Below are 20344 nucleotides of genomic sequence, written 5' to 3' on the forward strand. Positions count from 1 at the left end.
CTTCTCTCCGTCGAGCTCTTCGTCCGTCACAAAAAACTTAAACCTTGCTCATAACTTTTGATTTTATGGAACTATGACTTTCATATTTCACATGTGTATTTCTTTTGACAAGACCTTTCTTTGGGTACCACCAAATTTGACATTTGAACTTGACCTTGGAGTTTGACCCACTTTAACATAAAAATTCCAAATTTTTACTTTAGCGGTAACTTTTGAATGGTGGGTACTAGAACTTTCATATTTCACATATGTATTCTTTGTAGCAAGAACTTTATTGGATATCAACAACTTTGACCCTTTGACCTTGGAGATTTCTGTACATATGAAAAAACTTTAACCTTGACCATAACTTGTGAACGGTAAGAGCTAGGGTTTTCAAACTTCATACATGTATATGTGATTTTTGTTAGAAGACCTTTCATTGGATACCAAGAACTTTGACCCTTTGACCTTGAAGCTTTTACTTCTTCTTGAAAACTTTAACCTTGGCCACAACTTTTGAACGGTATATAGTAGGACTTTCATATTTCACATAGTATATGTATTTTATTTGTGGCAAGTCGTTTCAATGGATACCAATAACTTTGACCCTTTGACCTTGACTTTGGAGTTGACCTACTTTTAATAAATTTTAACCTTGGCCATAACTTTTGAACGGTTAAGATTGTCATCCTTCACATATGTATTACTTGTGACAAGACCTTTCTTAAGACGCAAACAACTCAGAACCTTTCACCTTGGAGTTTGACCTACCTTTCAAAAATTTATCCTCGACTATAACTTTTGAACAGGTGGTGCTAGAGATTTTGTATTTTACAATCGTATTTCTTGTAAGAAAAACTCTACTTTGGGTAATAATATATTTAATTTGCAATTAATAAAAGTTTAATCTTCGTTATATTGCCATACGGGGTCATCAGTGTTTTACAAACGCATCTTGTTTCAAATATATTTAGAAGAGATAGGGCTTTCATATTTGACATGTGCATTACCTGTGATAAGTTAATTCCAAGCATGCTATGATTTCTTACCCCTTGACCTTGACCTTCACGATTGACCTTATTTAAAAAAAAAAAAAATCAACTTTAATGATAATTTCTAAATAAATGACATATGATAGGGTGTTCATATAAGACACAATATGTCATAAAAAATAACATCTCTCCCACAAAGACACCTAAAGCGGGGGACCACAGTTCTTTGAATTTGCTTGTTATTATAGTATTATGGGGAATTATTATTATATTTTTTTTGATTCGGAAGGAATAGATTAAAAAATATTCTTTTTAGAGTCTTACGTACAACTAGAAGCGGGATTATTAAGATTCATTCCCCATCAGTACATGTAGCTTAAAAATGGTATTTCTCTGTTTCTGTTACTATATGCTTTAGGTTCATTAAATGCATGCTGATACCTAAGTCAATTATAAGAATAAAAAATTAAAATAAACAACCAAATAATCTAAAAGATCAACTGTTCCTTTCTTTTAAATTCTACATTCTATCATTTTTACGAAGCCCTGGGATGTTTGTATTTGTAGAAAACAATAGTAAGTACAGTGTCTACAACAGTTTATTTACCAAACTCTTCCGATTTTGAATTTTGTTATTTCAACATATATCAAATCGAGTTTGATCTAGTTCTGGAGTCACCGATTACAGAAATTGATAAATCATTAAGTTGAAGAGTTCAAGACAACATTAAAGTACACTTTACTTGTATTCTTATTTGTCTTTTTCTATTAATGAAAGATCTCATTCTTAATGATTTCTTTACCGCTAAAAGATACTGTGCATTATCCAAAATATAAAAAAAAAACCAAATTAAAAGATGGTATTCTTTTTAAGATTAAACAAGATTTCTAATTTCAATCTTGCAGATAGGTGTTTTACTTTGAACAGTTTTGCTCGGTACATGTACACCTTATACATGTATACACATTGTATACAATTCAGTAGTTTTTTTTAGTTGATTAAAAGTGCATATTTTACGTTTTTACTTTAACTCAAGTTTGCCTTGTTAAAGGGATGTCTTTCGGCAAAAGACCTTATGTTTCAGCATCATTGCTTCAAATGGTATATTTCAAATTTCAGAATGATAGAACAGAGAAGAAATGCAGTGATGTTTCGTGCAACTACTATTCAACTTGTATACGTACTTTGTATAAAACTGTGTGCATTGCTACGGGTAGGCAACAAAATTTAGATAAATATTTTACAATTTAATCATCAAGATTCAGATTTATATTATTCAGTCTTGATAATAGGGTACAGATTAAGTTATAAAGGAGAAGATAAAGACCTATAATATATTACAGCTTAACTAGTTTTACCTAAGCATTCAAGGTATTTAACATGAAATACATTTTAATTCATTATATAGATCTAGAGGAATCAGAATGTTGCTTTAAAATATGTTGCCCCTTTAAATTGTCATTTTAAAAACCTCCTGCTTTTTTTTTTTTAATTTGTGCTAAAAAATGTAAACATATGTCAAAGGGATCATAATACACTCCTCAACTCAAGTCGTTTTGTCAGTAATTTTTGGAACTAATATAGATTATACCGAAGGTTTAAATAAAAATTATGAACACGCATTAAAAAGGTAAACAATTTGAAAACAGAAAATATTTGAAATTGTATGTTCTCATTTATTGATTGATTTTATGTTATTTAACGACTCGATAGAAATGTACGTTAACAAGTAGGTTTTTGATAAAAAGCTATTCCTGTATCATGCAGCCACAGGCACCTGACGTTACTTATTTTTCTTTTAGTATGTGTATATTTTTTTTATTAAAAGAAAAATAAGTAACGTCAGGTTTATTATTAGGTATGTGTATATTTTTTTATTAAAAGAAAAATAAGTAACGTCAGGTGCCTGTGCATGCAGCATCATTGATAAGTGAGAAATCTTATCTTGTCTAAAATGAAAAGATATATTTGTCCTATATTTGCTTTTATTCTGTAACAATCTAATAGTTGATAAAGTCTCTTTTTAAACATTGATATCAGCTTAAGAAAATTATTTTAAAGTACATGTACCTTTTACATGAGATATTTAATACGTATAACGGATATGTTATGTCTTTGTAATGAAGCTCGATAACACCTTTTTTACTATAAGAGTTCAGCTTTAAACGTTTGTGAAAATGCACTTTACACAGTCGTAAAAAGGAACTATTTTTAAAATATAGCATCACTCTATGCATTTGCCTTTCAATTTTGCACGAAAGAAAATCATAATTGTAAGGAATTTATCAATTTCCCAGATCAACTAATGCAACTAATTCTATGAACATTATCTTTTTCTCCCAAGAATGCGCAGAGGATCTACCGACCTTACGGAATGGAGAAGTAACCACTCGTGTGTACTCACCTCATTTTGCAGTATACGGATGCCGTCGTGGGTATTACGCTTTGGGTTCTGTTAATACGATTAATTGTCTGCCAGGAGGAAAATGGGGATCTTTATCCTACCAATGTATGACTCCAAGTGAGTATGATATTTAAAAGGAGAAGGAGTGAAACATATGGAGATAACGAATAGTATTCAGGTTCAAAAGTATATAAAATAACACAAAATAAGAGCAGAACAAAAACAATATAGAAAATAAGGAATAAAAACAAGATTTAGAAAGAATAAAAGATCTGATATTACTGAACATAATTTTATAAAAATATTTGAACATTCAGACTCACCTGTACTACAGCATTGAAAGTACCTCTCCTTTTCTTTTTTTTTTTTACCAAGTCAGAATTATATAGTCATCAAGATTAGAATTCCAGCAACGATTACAATGGAAATTTAGACTTCGAACTGAATCAGATTATTCAATACGTTAAAGACGTTTAAGAAAATTATTACCTGTGAAACCAGAATCTAACAATATAAATGTTTTGAGCAATCCAATATTCATATTATGGTTTTCGACCCCCCCCCCCAAAAAAAAATGTCTTAAAACTATCACTACAGTCATTGGATTGGAATAAAGTATCATGATAAGAAAAGACGATCCTTGTAGCTGAAAAAATGGTAACATAATGTCTTTGATTTTTAAAAACTTATTAATAGAATAACTATAAAATTTGAGTTTAATATTTCAATTCATTTGCAATAATCAATATAGATATTGAATTGAAATCAAAGATCTTGATACTTACTCAATATTAATGGATCTTGAATTATTTTTTTTAAATTCTAGATGCAATCAGTAAAAAAATAAAACATCCATGCAATACTGTGGAACGCCACGGCTGTCTTAAGGGTACAAAATATGCATCATGGGGTCAGTTCGATATAGCATTAAGATTAACCTTTATATCATTAAGTCCACCTTATATAAGATGTCGAAAATTCTGTATATCATTAACTGCACTTTATGTAACATGTCGTCAATTCTTCATATCATTATGTGCACTTTTTATAACGTGTCGCCAAATCTTCATATCATTAAGTCAATTTTTATAATATGTCGTCTATTCTTCATATCATTAAGCCCACTCTATGTTATATGTCCTCAATTATTCATGTCATTGAGTCCATTTTATATAATATGTCGTCAACTCTTCATGTCATTTAGTCCACTTTATATAATATGTCGTCAATTCTTCATATCATTAAGTCTACTTTACATGTTATGTTGTCGATTTTATACATCATTAAGACCACTTAATACGTTATGTAGACTATTCTTCGTACTTAAGTCCACTTTATACATTTATATATATATAAATATATATTATGTAGGCCAGTCTTTATATCATTAAGTCTACTCTATATATCATGTTGTCTATCCCTTATATCACGAACCCACTTTATGTAATATGAAGTGCAGAAGCTATACCATGCTGACAAACCAATGTATTATTAAGTCGGATGCATATAGCATCCAGTCAAAAAAATACATGAATGAAGTTAGAAATTCATGAAAGGACTGAGAGTACTCAGGCGCAATCATTTTTGACAATTAATAATTAATTCTTAAAGAATCGATGCAACAGTTAATTTTTTAATAAGACAAATACTTGAAGGGGAAAGATACTGATAAAAACTCTATTCGTTTTCATGTCCATTTTTCCAGAAAGAACAAGGGCGCTTTTGATTGGTATTCGACAGGAATCTGATTGATTTATTGTTTATTGTTTAACGTCCAACTCGAGCATTTTTCACTCATATTGAGACGCCATCACTTGCCGGTCGAGAGCTACAAATTTTTTCTTATATTCGGCACTCAGGGCCATTGAGCAGTTAGGGATCTTTTTCGTGCCAGCATCTTCTGCGACACGGCACCTCGGTTTATACGGTCTCATCCGAAGGACCGGTCTCCACGTCCCACAGTGGGATTCGAACTCGCGACGCAAGGATTGACTCCTTACTTTGCGACTCCAGATCACACGCTTTAACCACTGCGCAACGTGGCGACTAATCTGGGCGCACTTGAAAAGTGAAAATTTCATATTTCTGCCATGTGGAATTTTATCATTCTTATGATGAATAGGGTTCCTATGAAATAGGAAAGAGGAATATTTTCTCGATGCTTTGTTTTGGTTTGTTGAATGATAACTTGAAAAGTGGCTAGATGAGAACTTTGGTACCAAATGTTTCAATATTTAAACACGTCTTTCTAAACATTTTCTATTTGTGGGTCATCTTCCTGTGAATTTGAATCGTTATTTGAGTATATTCAAATTCCAAGAAACAAAAATTTGTTTAAAATATAAATGAAAGACACAGGGACAACAAGAATGAACTTTCCCAAAAAATTCCAATGTGTAAATGCACTTTAATGCAGTGCTTTACTCCACATTTTCGATTGTGTGTGTAGCGATGATGGCTCAGAAGATACGTTACCCGACCAGTGCAATGGAAAAGAAATTTGTTTGGTTCGATCCTCGCACGGAGCGTTGAGATTTTTTTTAGATAAAAATATTTCCATTCCTTTATCAGTTTAGTTTATGTACTGATATATATTTTTGAATGGATGAATTTCGGTTCCATTCTACTGAGAACGAAAACAATTTTTCCATCTTCTGATTTTAATATGCACACGTACTTGCAATTGAATTTAACTGTCTCCTATTATCTGATATAAAAAGGATATGGAGATACCGCACAGTATTCAATATCAAAGTCCATAAAACAATACAAAATATTAGCATAGCAAACGCAGACCTCCGAAACATTAGAGGTGGGATCAGGTGCCATGAAGGAGTGAGTATCCCCGTAAAGTGTTCCTTATTTTTTGGGAAGCGTTTATACATGTCACAATAGTAATTTTTTATAAAGATAAGTGGACCTTTCCTATGCTCGTTACTCTGTAAAGTGTGTCCAGTCGTGGTCAGTGGACCAAATCTTGAACATTTAAACAATAAATATTCAGTACAGATTGATTAATTGTATGTTGTTTAAGTCCCTCTCGAGAATTTTTCACACATATGGAGACACCGCCACTTGCCAATGGAGAGCTGCAAATTTTGTCTTATGCTCGCATTTAGGACCATTGAACAATGAGGGATCTTCTTCGTGCCAGCACTACTGCGACACGGGACCTCGGTATAAACAGTCTCATCTGAAGGACTAGTCTGCACGCCCCACAGTGGGCTTAGATTCCGCGACGTAAAGATCAACTCCTTACTTCGCGAACAGAGACTCTAACCACTGCGCCAAGCGGGCGACTGTTCAGTACAGATGATTCCTGCATATCAAACGCTAAATACGCACATTTTTACATTTTGCTTATTGCCCCTTTTCCCTTGAGGTGTGCATGAAAACACAATTATTCTGGCAGAGTTAGGGTCTATAGGGTTATCGATTCCCGCTCTTCATTTGAAGCTGTGGAGTTTTAACTAATTGTTGTTTCAAGCACTTTTTTCTGAAATTCCCCAGCGTCTTTAAATAATATTGCAAACCAAAATTAGGTAAAGAACTCCTAACAATAATGAAAAACACTCTACAAAGACTTGGAGTACAATAGCTGCTTCAAATATGTACCCACTCTTGATTGTACCACTTTAATCTCATATTGCCGTATATAATAGTCGTATGGCACCTTTGTACAAGTAACCAGTAAATGAGAAGTAACCTGAGTAATAGCTTACCTTCAGTTTTCAATACTAAGAGAAAACAAATTACAGGTCAGATGCCATGTTCCTAAGACCTGTCAAAGAATTAAAAAGGAATATTCTCTCGGAAGTAAACTAGGCATTCCGAACGTTGTTTTTTTTATTAGTCGTCTTAGCTGGTAAGAGTTCTTTTTTATGATTTTCCGAATACACGTAAGTATAAATACATTATTACGCCTAAGTACCCTCATTCCTTTGATGAATTTTCTTACACTGGCTGGTAGTTTTTGACTGCATGCATCTGATTTTGTAGTATATCAATTTGTCATCAAAGTAAAGCTTGTGTATTACATATTATATAAAGTGGACTTAATTATATAAAGAATAGACTACATGATATACAAATAAACTTAATTATATAAAGAATATAGTCATAGACTACATAATATATAAACAAGACATAAGAATAGACTTCATATTATATAAAGTTGACTTGATGAAATAAAAAAAAAATAGACTACATATTATATAAAGTGGACTTAATGATATAAAGAATAAACAATATAATATATAAAGTAGAATTAATGATATAAAGAATAGGCGACATATTATATAAATTGGACTTAATGATATGAAGAATTGCCGACATGTTACATAAAGTGGACTTCATGATATGAAAAATTGACGACATATTATACAAAGTGGACTTAATGATATGAAGACTTAAGTATGTAAAGAATTGACGACATGTTATATAAAGTAGACATAATGATATAAAGAATAGACGACATAATGATATAAAGAATAGACGACATAATATATAAAGTGGACTTAAAGATATAAAGAATGGACTCCATATTATATAAAGTGGACTTAATGTTATAAAGGTTAGACGACATCTTATATAAAGTAGACTTAATGATATAAAGGTTAGACTTAAAGTTATATCGAACTGACACGATGATGCATATTTTGTACCCTTAAGACAGCTGTGGCGTTCCATACAATACCATGGGCCCTGAGTCAACGTTATACCGCTGGATCCTTGCATATATCATCCAATATTCGTGGTCTTGCTTCTCTCATTAAGAGCCACCAATCAAATTAAAGCTTTCATAAATAGTTAACTAATAACTCTACAAAAATAACAATAACAAAAACGGATGAAGTTGATACCTCAAATTCACGTGTTACTAGCTGTTTAAATTGGAATGGGTTAATGTGATTGGTTGATGGATAGGAAGAACAATCAAATTTTGTAATTATTTTAAAAGACAGCGTTACATGCAGTCAGCTTATGTATGTCAGGGGTCCAAACGTTATGTTTTGACTTATATAGAATCCCCTTCCCCCTTTCATTTGGAGGATGAATATAATGGAGTAGATGTCAATACTTTAATAATGAAAAGACAATTAATTCTTAATGTAGCAATGAAAAAAGAATCTAATTTGTAAATGCTATAGAAACAATCATTTAATCTGTGGATCTAGAATCCAGAAGAAATGATTTTAATGAAACGGAGGCCCTTTTTAATCAGTGCCTGTTTGTTGATAAATGAAAACAAATCTTTGTCATTTGATTCAGTTCATGGCGGCTTTAGCGGATGGGGAGGCTGGACATCGTGTACAAAAACCTGCGGCACTGGGACCCGAACAAGGAGCAGACATTGTAATAACCCAGCGCCAAAGTATGGAGGAAATGGATGCAAGGGAAATTCAACGGAAACAGGGAATTGTAATGATGGGGATTGCACAGGTAAGATACACATTGTAAGGTTATTTGTAATCAATGAATATGAGCACTAGTAGAAGAATAGGAGTTTTAAAAAGAAATTTCAAATAAAAAAAAATATGACGATTAATGAAATGATTGTCTTTACGCATCAAAAATCAGAATATTTGCTACTCGTTACCAGGACGATTTCATGATCGAGTTTACGTACCTGAGTATTCGGGGGAGTGTGTATATATGTAAAATATCATTGATTTAATTGAGACCTGTCTTCCAATTGGTGTTTTTTTTCGTTTATGATCCATGTAAATGAATATAATTGAACTCAATGAAGATATGTTTTGGTCGAACAAACCCAAAAGGCATGAGCAATTAAAATACCAATTCTAAGACCAATAAATATAAAATTTTCCTCTTCAAAGGGGAGAAGTTATTTCCTCAAATTATATGTTACCGTTCTCTTCTTCGTCTAAATATTGTCCCAATTCACAGTTACTTAAGAACCCTTTGACAATTGGACTTCAAATTGAAATTTACACCTGAAAATGAGATGCACATACAAGTTTCTTACCGACGATTCAAAGTGCTGAAACATATTCATTTTTACAGATTACATCTTTCTAATGGCTTATTTCAAAACAGATTAAATGGAAGACACAACACGTCACATCTAGACAATTCACAAAAATTGCAGGCTTAACACGTTGTCAAGTCTGGTAAACACAATACAAAGACAGAATAAATATAAATGAAGATACTAGTATACATGTGATATTCCTGGACACTCATTTCAGATTGATATTTCAATTAATATAACGGTATCTCTACGACAGAGAAACACAAAACTTTTAGTAAAAATAGAAAGCGATTCCTCAAATTGCGGTTGTTTTGCCCGAACAAGAGACACCTCCCCCCATATCCGATAAAATTTAATACACAACATATGGTAAGAACTTTTAAAAAATCAGATATTTATGTTCCCCAAACGACGTTGGGGAACATATTGTTTTTACTCTGTTTCTTATTATTATTTTTCTTCTTCTTCTTCTTCTTCTTCTTCTTCCTGGGTACTTTTTTGTCCGGGAGTGATCTTGTAAACTGTTCATCCGACTTAGGTAAAACCTTTTTAGGGTCAGTAGGCATGTTATGTAGATTTGCGGAACGAAGGTCATTTTGTGCGCACGTGCTTGCAAGAGCGTGCACGTGCAACACGTGAAATGACCGATTTAATTGATATAGGCGTAACTTTTTACATTTTTTATGAAATGCTTTGAAACTCATCATATTAGGATATATTAGTAACATAGATAATATGACATGGTCAAAATAGCAAGATCTCACGCGCATGCAAGTGCGCTTCGCTCTGATTGGCTGAAACTAAAGTCTCAATATCTTTCTTGTTTTTTGACAAAATCCTTTGAAATTTTGAACTTTGCCATGCATTAGGATATTCTACAACATGATATGTAGCAATTATCATGAAAACATGTGCATGCACGTGCGCTGCAATCTGATTGGCTAAAACTTTAAATAGGTATAACTCCCTTGGTTATCAACCAAACAGGATGGGATTTGTAACATAGATAGATATAATGGACTTCTACAAGAAAGTATGGTCAACATACACATGCATACACGTGTATGTACGTGCGCTGCAATCTGATTGGCTTAAACTTTAAATAGGTATAATTCCCTTGGTTTTCAACCAAACGGGGTGGGATTTAGAACATAGATAGATGTAATGGATCTCTACAAGAAGGCATGGTCACCATGCTCATGTATGCACGTGCGTGCACGTGAAATGAGTAAAATCAAAAATACTCTTGAATGAGCGTATTTTTTAACACTTTTGAATTAAATACTTTCATATTTAGTATATTAAAATATATAGATTGTGTAGACATGATGATATGGTCATTATGCACATGCATTCACAAGCGCACGCGTGCAACGCTAAAATTTGAATGAACTTGGTAGACTTCTGGGTAAACGTTGTTAAAGTCTCAAATGCATAGCGTTTGTCTTATTTAATGAAGCTTACAAGGAATATGGCACCAAAAGGGAGTTGGGGAGCGTTTGGGGAACATCTGTAACGGTCCCCGTTACAATTAGCACTAGTTGTTAATATTATACTTTCATTTAAATTAGTTGAATCAGATTGGTCGAGAAACTTTTGTTAAAAGACAATATTACCCGCTGAATAATGAAGCCACGCCCTCCAGCATAGCAACAGTCAATATTGTTTGTCGACGGGTGATATTAAATAAAAGAAGCGATTGTGCAGAATTTATGCGTGCACGGTTCACCGTTATATGTATTTGTTTAAAACATTTAGTATAATATAATAAATATTCTTCACTTTTGAATAAGTACTAGTATTAAAAAATTGGCCAATTTCACTACCGTTATCAAATTTAATGTCATTATCAAATTTAATCTGAAAGTCTACAAAGCAATTGCAAATCTGCAAATAAGTCATACAATACAGATTTATGGAAATTCTAGAGAAGGGCTCAGGCAGTTTCAAAATGAAAATGTAAACACCCTCCCCCCTTTTGAATGGTCACGCCACCGTAAGTCTAATGTAAGATCATTTAGATGAAACATCTCATACCTTATAAGTCTGTGATCAATATCTAATCTATTGTTATTGAATATCCAGAATAAGATTGCTATTGATTATCTGATGGTTTGTGTTCCATCGTAATTTTTTTTCGCAAATACATGCGGAAACGTTACAAAATGCCAGTAAATGGCTTCAAATATAGATCTTTACACGTAATCATGACCATCGAGCAGTGAGTGATCTTCAATGTGCTACCGTCTGTCGCGACACGAGGCTTTAGATTTTTTTTAACATTTAATCTGAAGGACCCACAACTTTCACTTCAAAGTACAAAGAGCGTGGCAAAGGAAAAGTAACAACTTATTTTTATCGACAAGGGTAATTTGCTGTCTAGGGAACACAGTTTTTTTCGATTACTAAGCAAACACTGTACCGACTGGGATTCTGAAATGGTCAACGCTAGAAATAACAATTGGATCGAATTCACTGTCACTAAATCAAATAAAGTTCAGTGTATTTCTTATCTTTTTATATAAGCTCATCAATGAGTTTTTTCATATACATATAACACACTAAATCTAAAGATGAATTTTTAATTGTTTATATTAAAATTAAATATCTAGATAAATAAGACTTAGTATCCAAAGTAGTGACTTCCGTATTCCTGTGAAACAATTGAAAATAACTTTTTTTTTGCAGATGGAATAGTTGGAGTTGTATTGGATGTTATAGATTAAAGAGTTTTTGAAGAATCAGAGAAGGAACGACGTGATATTGACGACTTGCAACTTGAATACTAGTATTGTGTTATCTTGATTTTATATCACTTTAAGAATGTATCTTATCTTCCCATGTAAAGCAAGAGCTTTAAAGTTTAATTATTGCAGCGTTGTTTCAGCTTTTATTCAAAAATGTTGTCTATGAAATTAAGGAAATCAGTAATGTTATTTATTGCTTAATTTAAATTTGAATTACAACTACATGCTTTATTCAGAGCAAACTTCAATTTTGCAAAAAGAATTTTTCACAGATGCATGTCTAGTGTATTTGCTGATTTATGTGTTTAAAGTCAATGATAAAATTTTATTTGAATTCAACTATCAATCCAAAAATATGATTATGTATAAGCAAGTTTTTCATCAGAGAAATAATCTTACATTTTTATATTCGTTGTTTCATTGAGAGAATATTAAAAAAGATAAAACATATGGAGATTAAGAAAAGTGCAGTATTCAAGATCAAAAGTCTTTTAAAGAATACAAAATAGGAGCAGAGAAAACACAGAAATCCAGAACATTGGATGCGGGATCAGGTACCATGGTGGAGTGAGCATCTCCTGCCGAGCGATCGCACCCGTCGTGTTATCATTGTCATGATCGGCGAATAACGGAAAAATTCGTCGTCAATTAAGTGTATAAATAATGGACTAACTATAAGTTTGAATACAGATGAGATATTTTCTTCCTATTACTAGTACATAACTTTGTAATCAGATTTGTACGACATGAATTCTATTCCAAAATAGTTCGTTGAAAGCATTTGGCCGTTTATTGAACCCATTGCTTGATTAAGTACAGATGTGTTCATTACAACCCCCTTCCATTTTTTTCGTGTATGGACAAGCGGTCTACAAAACAAGTAACAAATAAGTTAAGAAAAGTAAATATATTCCGAAACAAGAATACTTAAAACTTTTTTTGCATTGCAAAAAAGCGAATTGTAAAAAAAAAGCAAAGGTAAAAGGTGTAAACAAAACAAATCATAAAGTGTTAAACTACAGATTGAATCGTACAATTTACAAATTTAACTCTAAATATTATATTTTAATGGTTAACGTTTACAGATTAAAGTGTGAAAAATATTCTTAAAAACTTTACACAAAACCAATTGTGCCTAGTTTAGCCTTTACCGAACTGTTTGACTTCAAAATCAATAGGCGTCGAAGACAACGGACATAGATACAGCCGACAAATGGACCTCAAAATCGATAGTTGTCTTCTGTAGTTCATAGGGCGTTGTCATGCGAAATTTCATTACAAAAGCCGAAATTATTATCCCCCATTTTCAGCGGGGGACAACAAAATAAAGCATTCTATTCTAATCTTAATGAATAAAAAAATGTTTTTTTAAATAGTTCAGGGCGTTAAATGTCTTCATGTTTAAAAATGCTGATGTACATGTGCACTGTTACTCTCTTTGAAAATAAATTTCAAGGTGGGTTGATATTATCCATAAATTTACGCACTCAGATTTTTTTCAAAGAGCATTCAAACTTGAACAAAATCATTTTTTATCCAAAGTGCATTGACACAATGCATGAATCAGTGTAGAAATCCTAAATGCGACCCGCTGATTTCATTACATTATCATTTGTAATGAATATTGCAAATTCAAAAAGAACGGAACTCTAAAAAGCACAGGTAAATAGGAATATTTACAAATCAGTATAGAATTTTTAATATGCGACCAGCTAATTTTATCACAATACCGTTTTAATGAATATTGCACATACAAAAAATAAAGAACAGAACTTTAAAAAGCAATGGTAAATAAGCATATTTACAATTTCATGAATAGATAATATCAGTCATTAATTAACAAATATTTACAAGAATAGTTAATAGTTTGGAAATGATGTTTCAATGAAAGCTTAAGGCAGACCGACAATCGTAACAAAGGAAATATCATCAATATCTAAAATTTAGAACAAAAGAGATACATGCCTTAAATTATGAAACATATTTATCATCCGCTCAAGCTTTGAGCTAAAAATTAATTTCATTGATTAATATTACATTTGATTCGTGTTACTTTTATTTTTTCAAAACTTTTGTTAAAACTTACCCACTAAAAGTTACACTAGCAAGATAATAGTTAAAAGTTATTCCGCAATTTACATCAACGTACGTGTTGTCTATAAGTTCATTTCGTTCCATTACAAATCATGTTGGCAAAAATAGCATGTATATCTTTTTTAACGTGGGTATGCTTGGTAATGTTAGTACCAATTAGTCTCCAGGTTATCGAATCATGCTCTTTTTTCAATTACGAAATAGGCAAAAAACTATCAATCTCCCCCATTAAAATCTTGTACAACATAGGACCCAACGCATGCTACAAAGAATGCAAGGAACATGGAAACTGTTTTTCCGTAAACTACAATATAAAATTTTTTACCTGTGAATTTCTACCAGTAGCACAATGGCAAAAGTCAGGGAAAGTTAACGAGGATAAGGATTTCATCTACATGGAACATCATGGAATAGTAAGTCCAAAATGATAATTAATATGTTTGGTTACTTAAATGGTTACTTAAATGCATTCACAATAAAACTTACACGCAAACCAAATTTTGGAGTACATAAAATCCAAAATAAAAAAAAAAATGTATAAAAATTGTATAAATGTTCATTATTATCGATGGAATTTCAAAGAAGATTGATACATATTTTGTCCCTTAATTATCTTTTATTTAAGTAAAGAAGCAAATATAAATAGTGCATTATGCTTGGTTGTGTATGGAGTCCTATGTAATAATCTGAACCGCGGATTGTCATTTTTCATTTTCATTTTCATTTTCAATGTTAAATTATGCATTTTCCTTATGTGAAATGCATGAACATGTAGTATATTTGACGGGTTTCTACGCATTTTCTTCTTTGCATGAAACTGAATATCAGATATATAAAATGACCAGAAGTTTTTATTACAATTTTTTGGTTTAAGTCTTAAATTACAGAATTTAAGATTTTAAAAGAAATTGCATAGGTTTTTTGTATTGCGCAACAAATGCGTGTGTAATGAATTGTGAAAGTTATACTTTTTAAAATAAAGTTTTGAATTTGAATTAGTCTATTTTAAAACATTAGAATTAAGGAAAAATAACGATGCCTTAAATGTTCTTAAAATAAATCTACTCATTTGGAATTAAAACCTTACAGTTTTGAAACGGGAGTGGGAAATATCATGTCGGTTTCAAAAAATCAATCTTTTATTTTTCCCAGTATCACAATGGCAAAATTTTGTTATTGATAAAAATATATGATGTCAAATCTCTATGGTGGTCATTTTTCAACGTGCGTGGAATCTTATTACTGGTCTGATAGGGTTTTCTACGGTAAACAGATTACCCTAGTTGTCGTAGAATATAGATCCGGAGTAATTTTTCTACATAGAAAAACGACTTCCTTGTCTATATTCTACATGGGTCCTAACATTTGAAATCTTTTTACCTCATCTTAGCTGAAGTCTTATTTTTTTTACCATATTTATATGGAAGCATGCTGGTATAGTGAAGATTTCCTTTTGTTCAATTCATGACCCCTGAAGGCAGGACTGGATCACATTAGACGATCAGAATTTCACAACGGTCTGCATAGGAAAACTCTTTTGAAATCCTCTACCCAAGAACAATAAAGTCTTTATTTGTCATATACATATGGAAGCATCATGAGGTAATGTAGGTCCTAGCTTGTTCAAATAATGACCCCAGAGGAGGGGCAGGATCACACTGAGCGATCAATGTGTATCAAAAATGAAGGAATACATCGATTTTTTTTAATAATAATCTTCTTCACTAGAACAACAAAACCCTGTTTAGACATATTTATATAAATGCATCTTCAGGTAGTATAAATTCGGGTTTGTCCATATCATGACACCTGGAAGAAGGATAGGGTCACAATAGGCGATAGAAATTTTACATAGAAATAATCTTTTAAAATCCCAGAAATGTATTTTGAACTTGATGTTCGTTAAATGGCCAATTTCTCTATATTTTTATTGCATTTTGACTTTAAATTGTTTTGTAATTATAAGTGTATGACTTTATAAAATTGAATGAATTTTTTAATGACAGTTTGTTTCTGTTGTTCCGTAACTATGTTAAAGTTGCTTACATCTTTTGAAAAAAGCCATTGTCACTTGTTTGCATTGCTTAAAATGATAACTGTTGGATTCTGAGTATGTGAAAACTGAAAATTTAAGACTTTAATATGTCGCTATGGGAATCAAGTCAGAAAGAAACACATTATTGCCCGGCTTGAGGTTACTATATAAAAACTTAAAATTATAGAACTTTTGGAGAAATTCTGGGACAATTTGACCACAGATCTTATACTATTTGAAGTCATTTTAGAATTCTGGGATAATGTATCCACAGTTCCCATAAACTTTCAAGTCATTAAAAAGAATGGCTCTTAATTTGAACGTTGAAATGCTAAGGTTTTCTGTCAGCCACCTTGATATATTTTCTCATTTTTATGTCTTACAGCTTTACACATATAATAAGACATGCGGTGATGATGGTAAAACATGCAACTACTTCTCAACATGTATCAGAACCTTGTACAGCAATGTTTGCATTGCAACAGGTATGTCATTACATGTACATATAAATATATAAACATTGAAAGTAATTATGGTCGTAATTTTCTTTTTTTTAAATACCGTCGTTTATTTTCCAATAATGTATTTTGAATTTTAAGTTAAAAGTTCTTTCTCATACTGTTTATATATTTTTTATGTTTATTTTTTTTTTGCACGACTGCATGACCTCTATACTTTGAGCAGGTGTTTCGTATGTGGTACATGTTTAGTACATCTTTCCTAAAATAATTCTCATTACGTGAACAAACTTTTGATTAAATCTTTTTAAAAAGGATTATTTGTTTAGATTGTGCAGAGAATGAACCCGTATTGCAGAATGGAAAAATAATTGAACGCATTTACTCTCCCCATTCCGCTAAATATGCATGTCGGAGTGGGTTTTACGCAGTGGGTTCTGTCAGGAAGATACTTTGCCTTCCAGGAGGCCGATGGGAATCTTTATCCTATAAATGCATGACCCCAAGTAAGTATAAGGAAGCTTTGAGGGAAAACAATATACTACTTATGTAATCGGTCTTCAATTCTCTAATACAGAAGAGTAAAACTTACTTCAAATATCCACTAGAAGGAACATTAGAATATTAATCATTTGACAAATTATATTGAGATCCGCTTCAAGTTGGTATTGGTCAAAATAAGCCTTTTATTTTTTTAAAAAAAGTTCATATTAGAGAAAAGTTTACAAAGATGATAATTTTTTCCTTGTCAATGAAAACTTGTGCAAAAATATGTAAATGTATTTAATATCAAATTTTTGAATTTAGAGTCTTGCAGAAACATGGTTTCTTTAAAATAATCATTTCATAAATGAACCTTAGATATTCTGCTTAATTGCAAAATTTCTTTTTAGATAAAACAAAGAATATATAAAACATAATTTTTCATGAATAGTTTAAAACAAATATACATGCCCGTTTTACAGTGCTTTAACAAAATGCAAACTAATATGACAATTTTTTAATTTTTTTTTTAATTTGCTTTTAAAAAAAGTCTTTCTGTCGTTTGATTCAGTCCATGGAGGTTATTCTTCGTGGGGGAGCTGGACATCGTGTACAAAATCTTGTGACTTTGGAACTCAGACAAGGAGCAGATCGTGTAACAACCCCTCACCACAGTATGGAGGGAATGCCTGTCAAGGGAATTCAACAGAAATTGCGAATTGTAACGAGTTCGATTGTCCTAGTAAGAAATTCAAACATACATGTTGTCCAGCAAATATCAGATATTGAATGTCAATATAGATTCTAAAATCGAGAACGTTCATATAAAGAATAGGTGATGGTTAGTCTCACTGTAATATTGAAAATCAACTTTTTTTATCTGAAAATTGTCCCTTGGGTCAAAAATAACCTTTTTAAAAAGTTAGCTTGGATAAATCTTTTTTTCAAATTTTCATTTTGTTGTCTTTTATTACAAAGAACTCTTTCACTTCATTGTTTCAAATATGTCTAATCAAAATAATTAATTTGAAAAAAAAAATCTATGCAAATGAAAACATTACAATGTATATTTGAATATAAAAACATTTTTGATTATTGATTTAAAAAATATACATATTTCCTTTACAGAGGTTACCCCAAATACACCTTAAGGAAAAACGTTCCACATGTTTTGAAAAAAAGAAAAAAGGGATGAAAATGGCTGATTCAACTATCTCGTAATACTTTCTCATTGATTGTTCAACTTGTGTAGAAATAAATAAGTGAGGTTAATTTTCAATATTTCAAATTTCAGACATAGGAAAAACCAATTTATTTACTCTTGCTTCCATTTTGTTTTATCTGGTGATAATGGAAAACGTTTCTTTTCAATACACCTGTTGTATGTAAATCAACATTTTGGTCAAAATAGATATTTCAATCAATTAAATTTAGTTTATAATTGGAATAAATATCATCCAAATTGAATATATTTTACAATATTATACAATTATTGCTGTTTTTTGAGGTCAATACAATGATTTAGCCATCTGAGGAGTACAATATTCACCGAGCCCAAAGGGCGAGGTGAATATTGTACTTTGAAAATGGCTAAATCATTGTATTGACCGAAAAAACCCCAGCAATAATCGTTTCATTATATGATTCACTGATAAAATGATACAGCTCATTACTTGTTTGCATTTAATTAAGTCCTAGCCAAATACAAAAAAGAAGCAGAATTAAATTGTAAATAAACCTTACCAGTCGTATCTATTTGAAATGTTTTTTTATCAATTTTTGTTGCCATGAAAAAAAAAAATAATGTCAGTCTTTTTATAGGATAGATTTTGAAAGGAAGGAGTTTTAGCAGGGAAAACTGACAGCCAAAAAGTAAAAAAAAATGTTCAGTAAAAGTATTGGAGGAGGGGGGGGGGTCCCTGAATCCCCTCTTACTGTCCTTACCCGAAAATATATATTCGCTTATTTCGCTTATGTTTTGTTCACATGAAAAAAAAAAGTCATAGTCGCTAAAATAGCTTTCCAAAATAATTTGTATCAATTTGGAATTTCTCGATCTATTTTTAGATCAATGTAGAGGAAATAAATCTTTGTATTCCCAGGGAACGTCACGTGCAGGTCAATACAACGTAGTATTTTTCTAACATAGTTGGATCTCAGCCAATCAGAGAGATGGAAATTACTTCATCATATAATAAACTTAATTATTATCGTTTGTTATTTTTTACATGAAATACAGAGATAACAAACAGTCTTCGAGCTTTTAAATGAAATCACATTATACATATCAGGAGCAGAGCAGGCACGAAAATCGGATACATGTAAAATAATAGTAAGGATAACGTGCCACAGAAAAGTAAATATCCCCTGTAAATATCATGGTCGAATGAACGGATCGATCTGTAGACTTTTCAATGTTTTATACAAACATTCTAACTATTGACTTTCATGACGACTTTTGTCAATTTTCAATTAAATGATATTGAAAATATCACGTGAAAGCCTTTAATTTGTTAAAGAAAATAAGTATTAATTGTGATTTGGTAAATTTCCAGAACTTATGAACAGGCACTTCTTTAATAAGAATACAGTTGAAGATTATATATACATCAATTTTTTTTAATTTTTTTTTCTTACAAATATAGCTTATACCAAAATAACATTATGGAATCAATTTGATGTGCCATTTCTTTTGCACAAAATCAAAAGACGTCATGGCGCCATTAGTTATGTTATCTCTGGAGCAGAGATAGAGCCAGTACAACACCTAAGATTATACATGTAATCCAGCGTCAGTCTATCTGTCTGTCTGTTTTTCACTCATATTGGCATGTATTTATAAGACTAGAAAAGGTTAAGATAAAATATTTAGGACATGTTGCTTGATTTAATGATTTTTGTAAAATATCTTGGAACATGTTGCTTGACTTAATGATTTTTGTTTAATACCATGGTACATGTTATAAATCTATCTGTCATTCAAATATCCTTTAACCTGGTTTTAAAAATAATTCATAAATCTGGTATACGAAATTTTCTTTGCCTGCATTGTCAACATTTTCAACATTGCAATGTCAACAATGTTCATAGCTTGTGTCCACAGAGTATAATCATTTAATAAGAGAGCAATTCCTACACATGCAAAACAAATAT

General features: G+C 31.5%; 1 protein-coding gene across 1 annotated transcript; it reads left to right on the forward strand.

The window, feature by feature from the left end:
• Window positions 1–14358: 14358 nt before the first annotated feature.
• Window positions 14359–18342, forward strand: LOC134271040 (thrombospondin-2-like). Its single transcript, XM_062753305.1, has 5 exons — window positions 14359–14628; window positions 16636–16735; window positions 17038–17214; window positions 17763–17933; window positions 18320–18342. Exons 1-5 carry the CDS (start codon window positions 14359–14361, stop codon window positions 18340–18342), a joined length of 741 nt encoding a protein of 246 aa, XP_062609289.1.
• Window positions 18343–20344: the final 2002 nt, after the last annotated feature.

This window comes from Saccostrea cucullata, unplaced genomic scaffold (genome assembly GCF_032062105.1).
Source record: "Saccostrea cucullata isolate Sc308-1 unplaced genomic scaffold, CSIRO_AGI_Scuc_v1 ctg3502, whole genome shotgun sequence".
Lineage (NCBI taxonomy): Eukaryota > Metazoa > Mollusca > Bivalvia > Ostreida > Ostreidae > Saccostrea > Saccostrea cuccullata.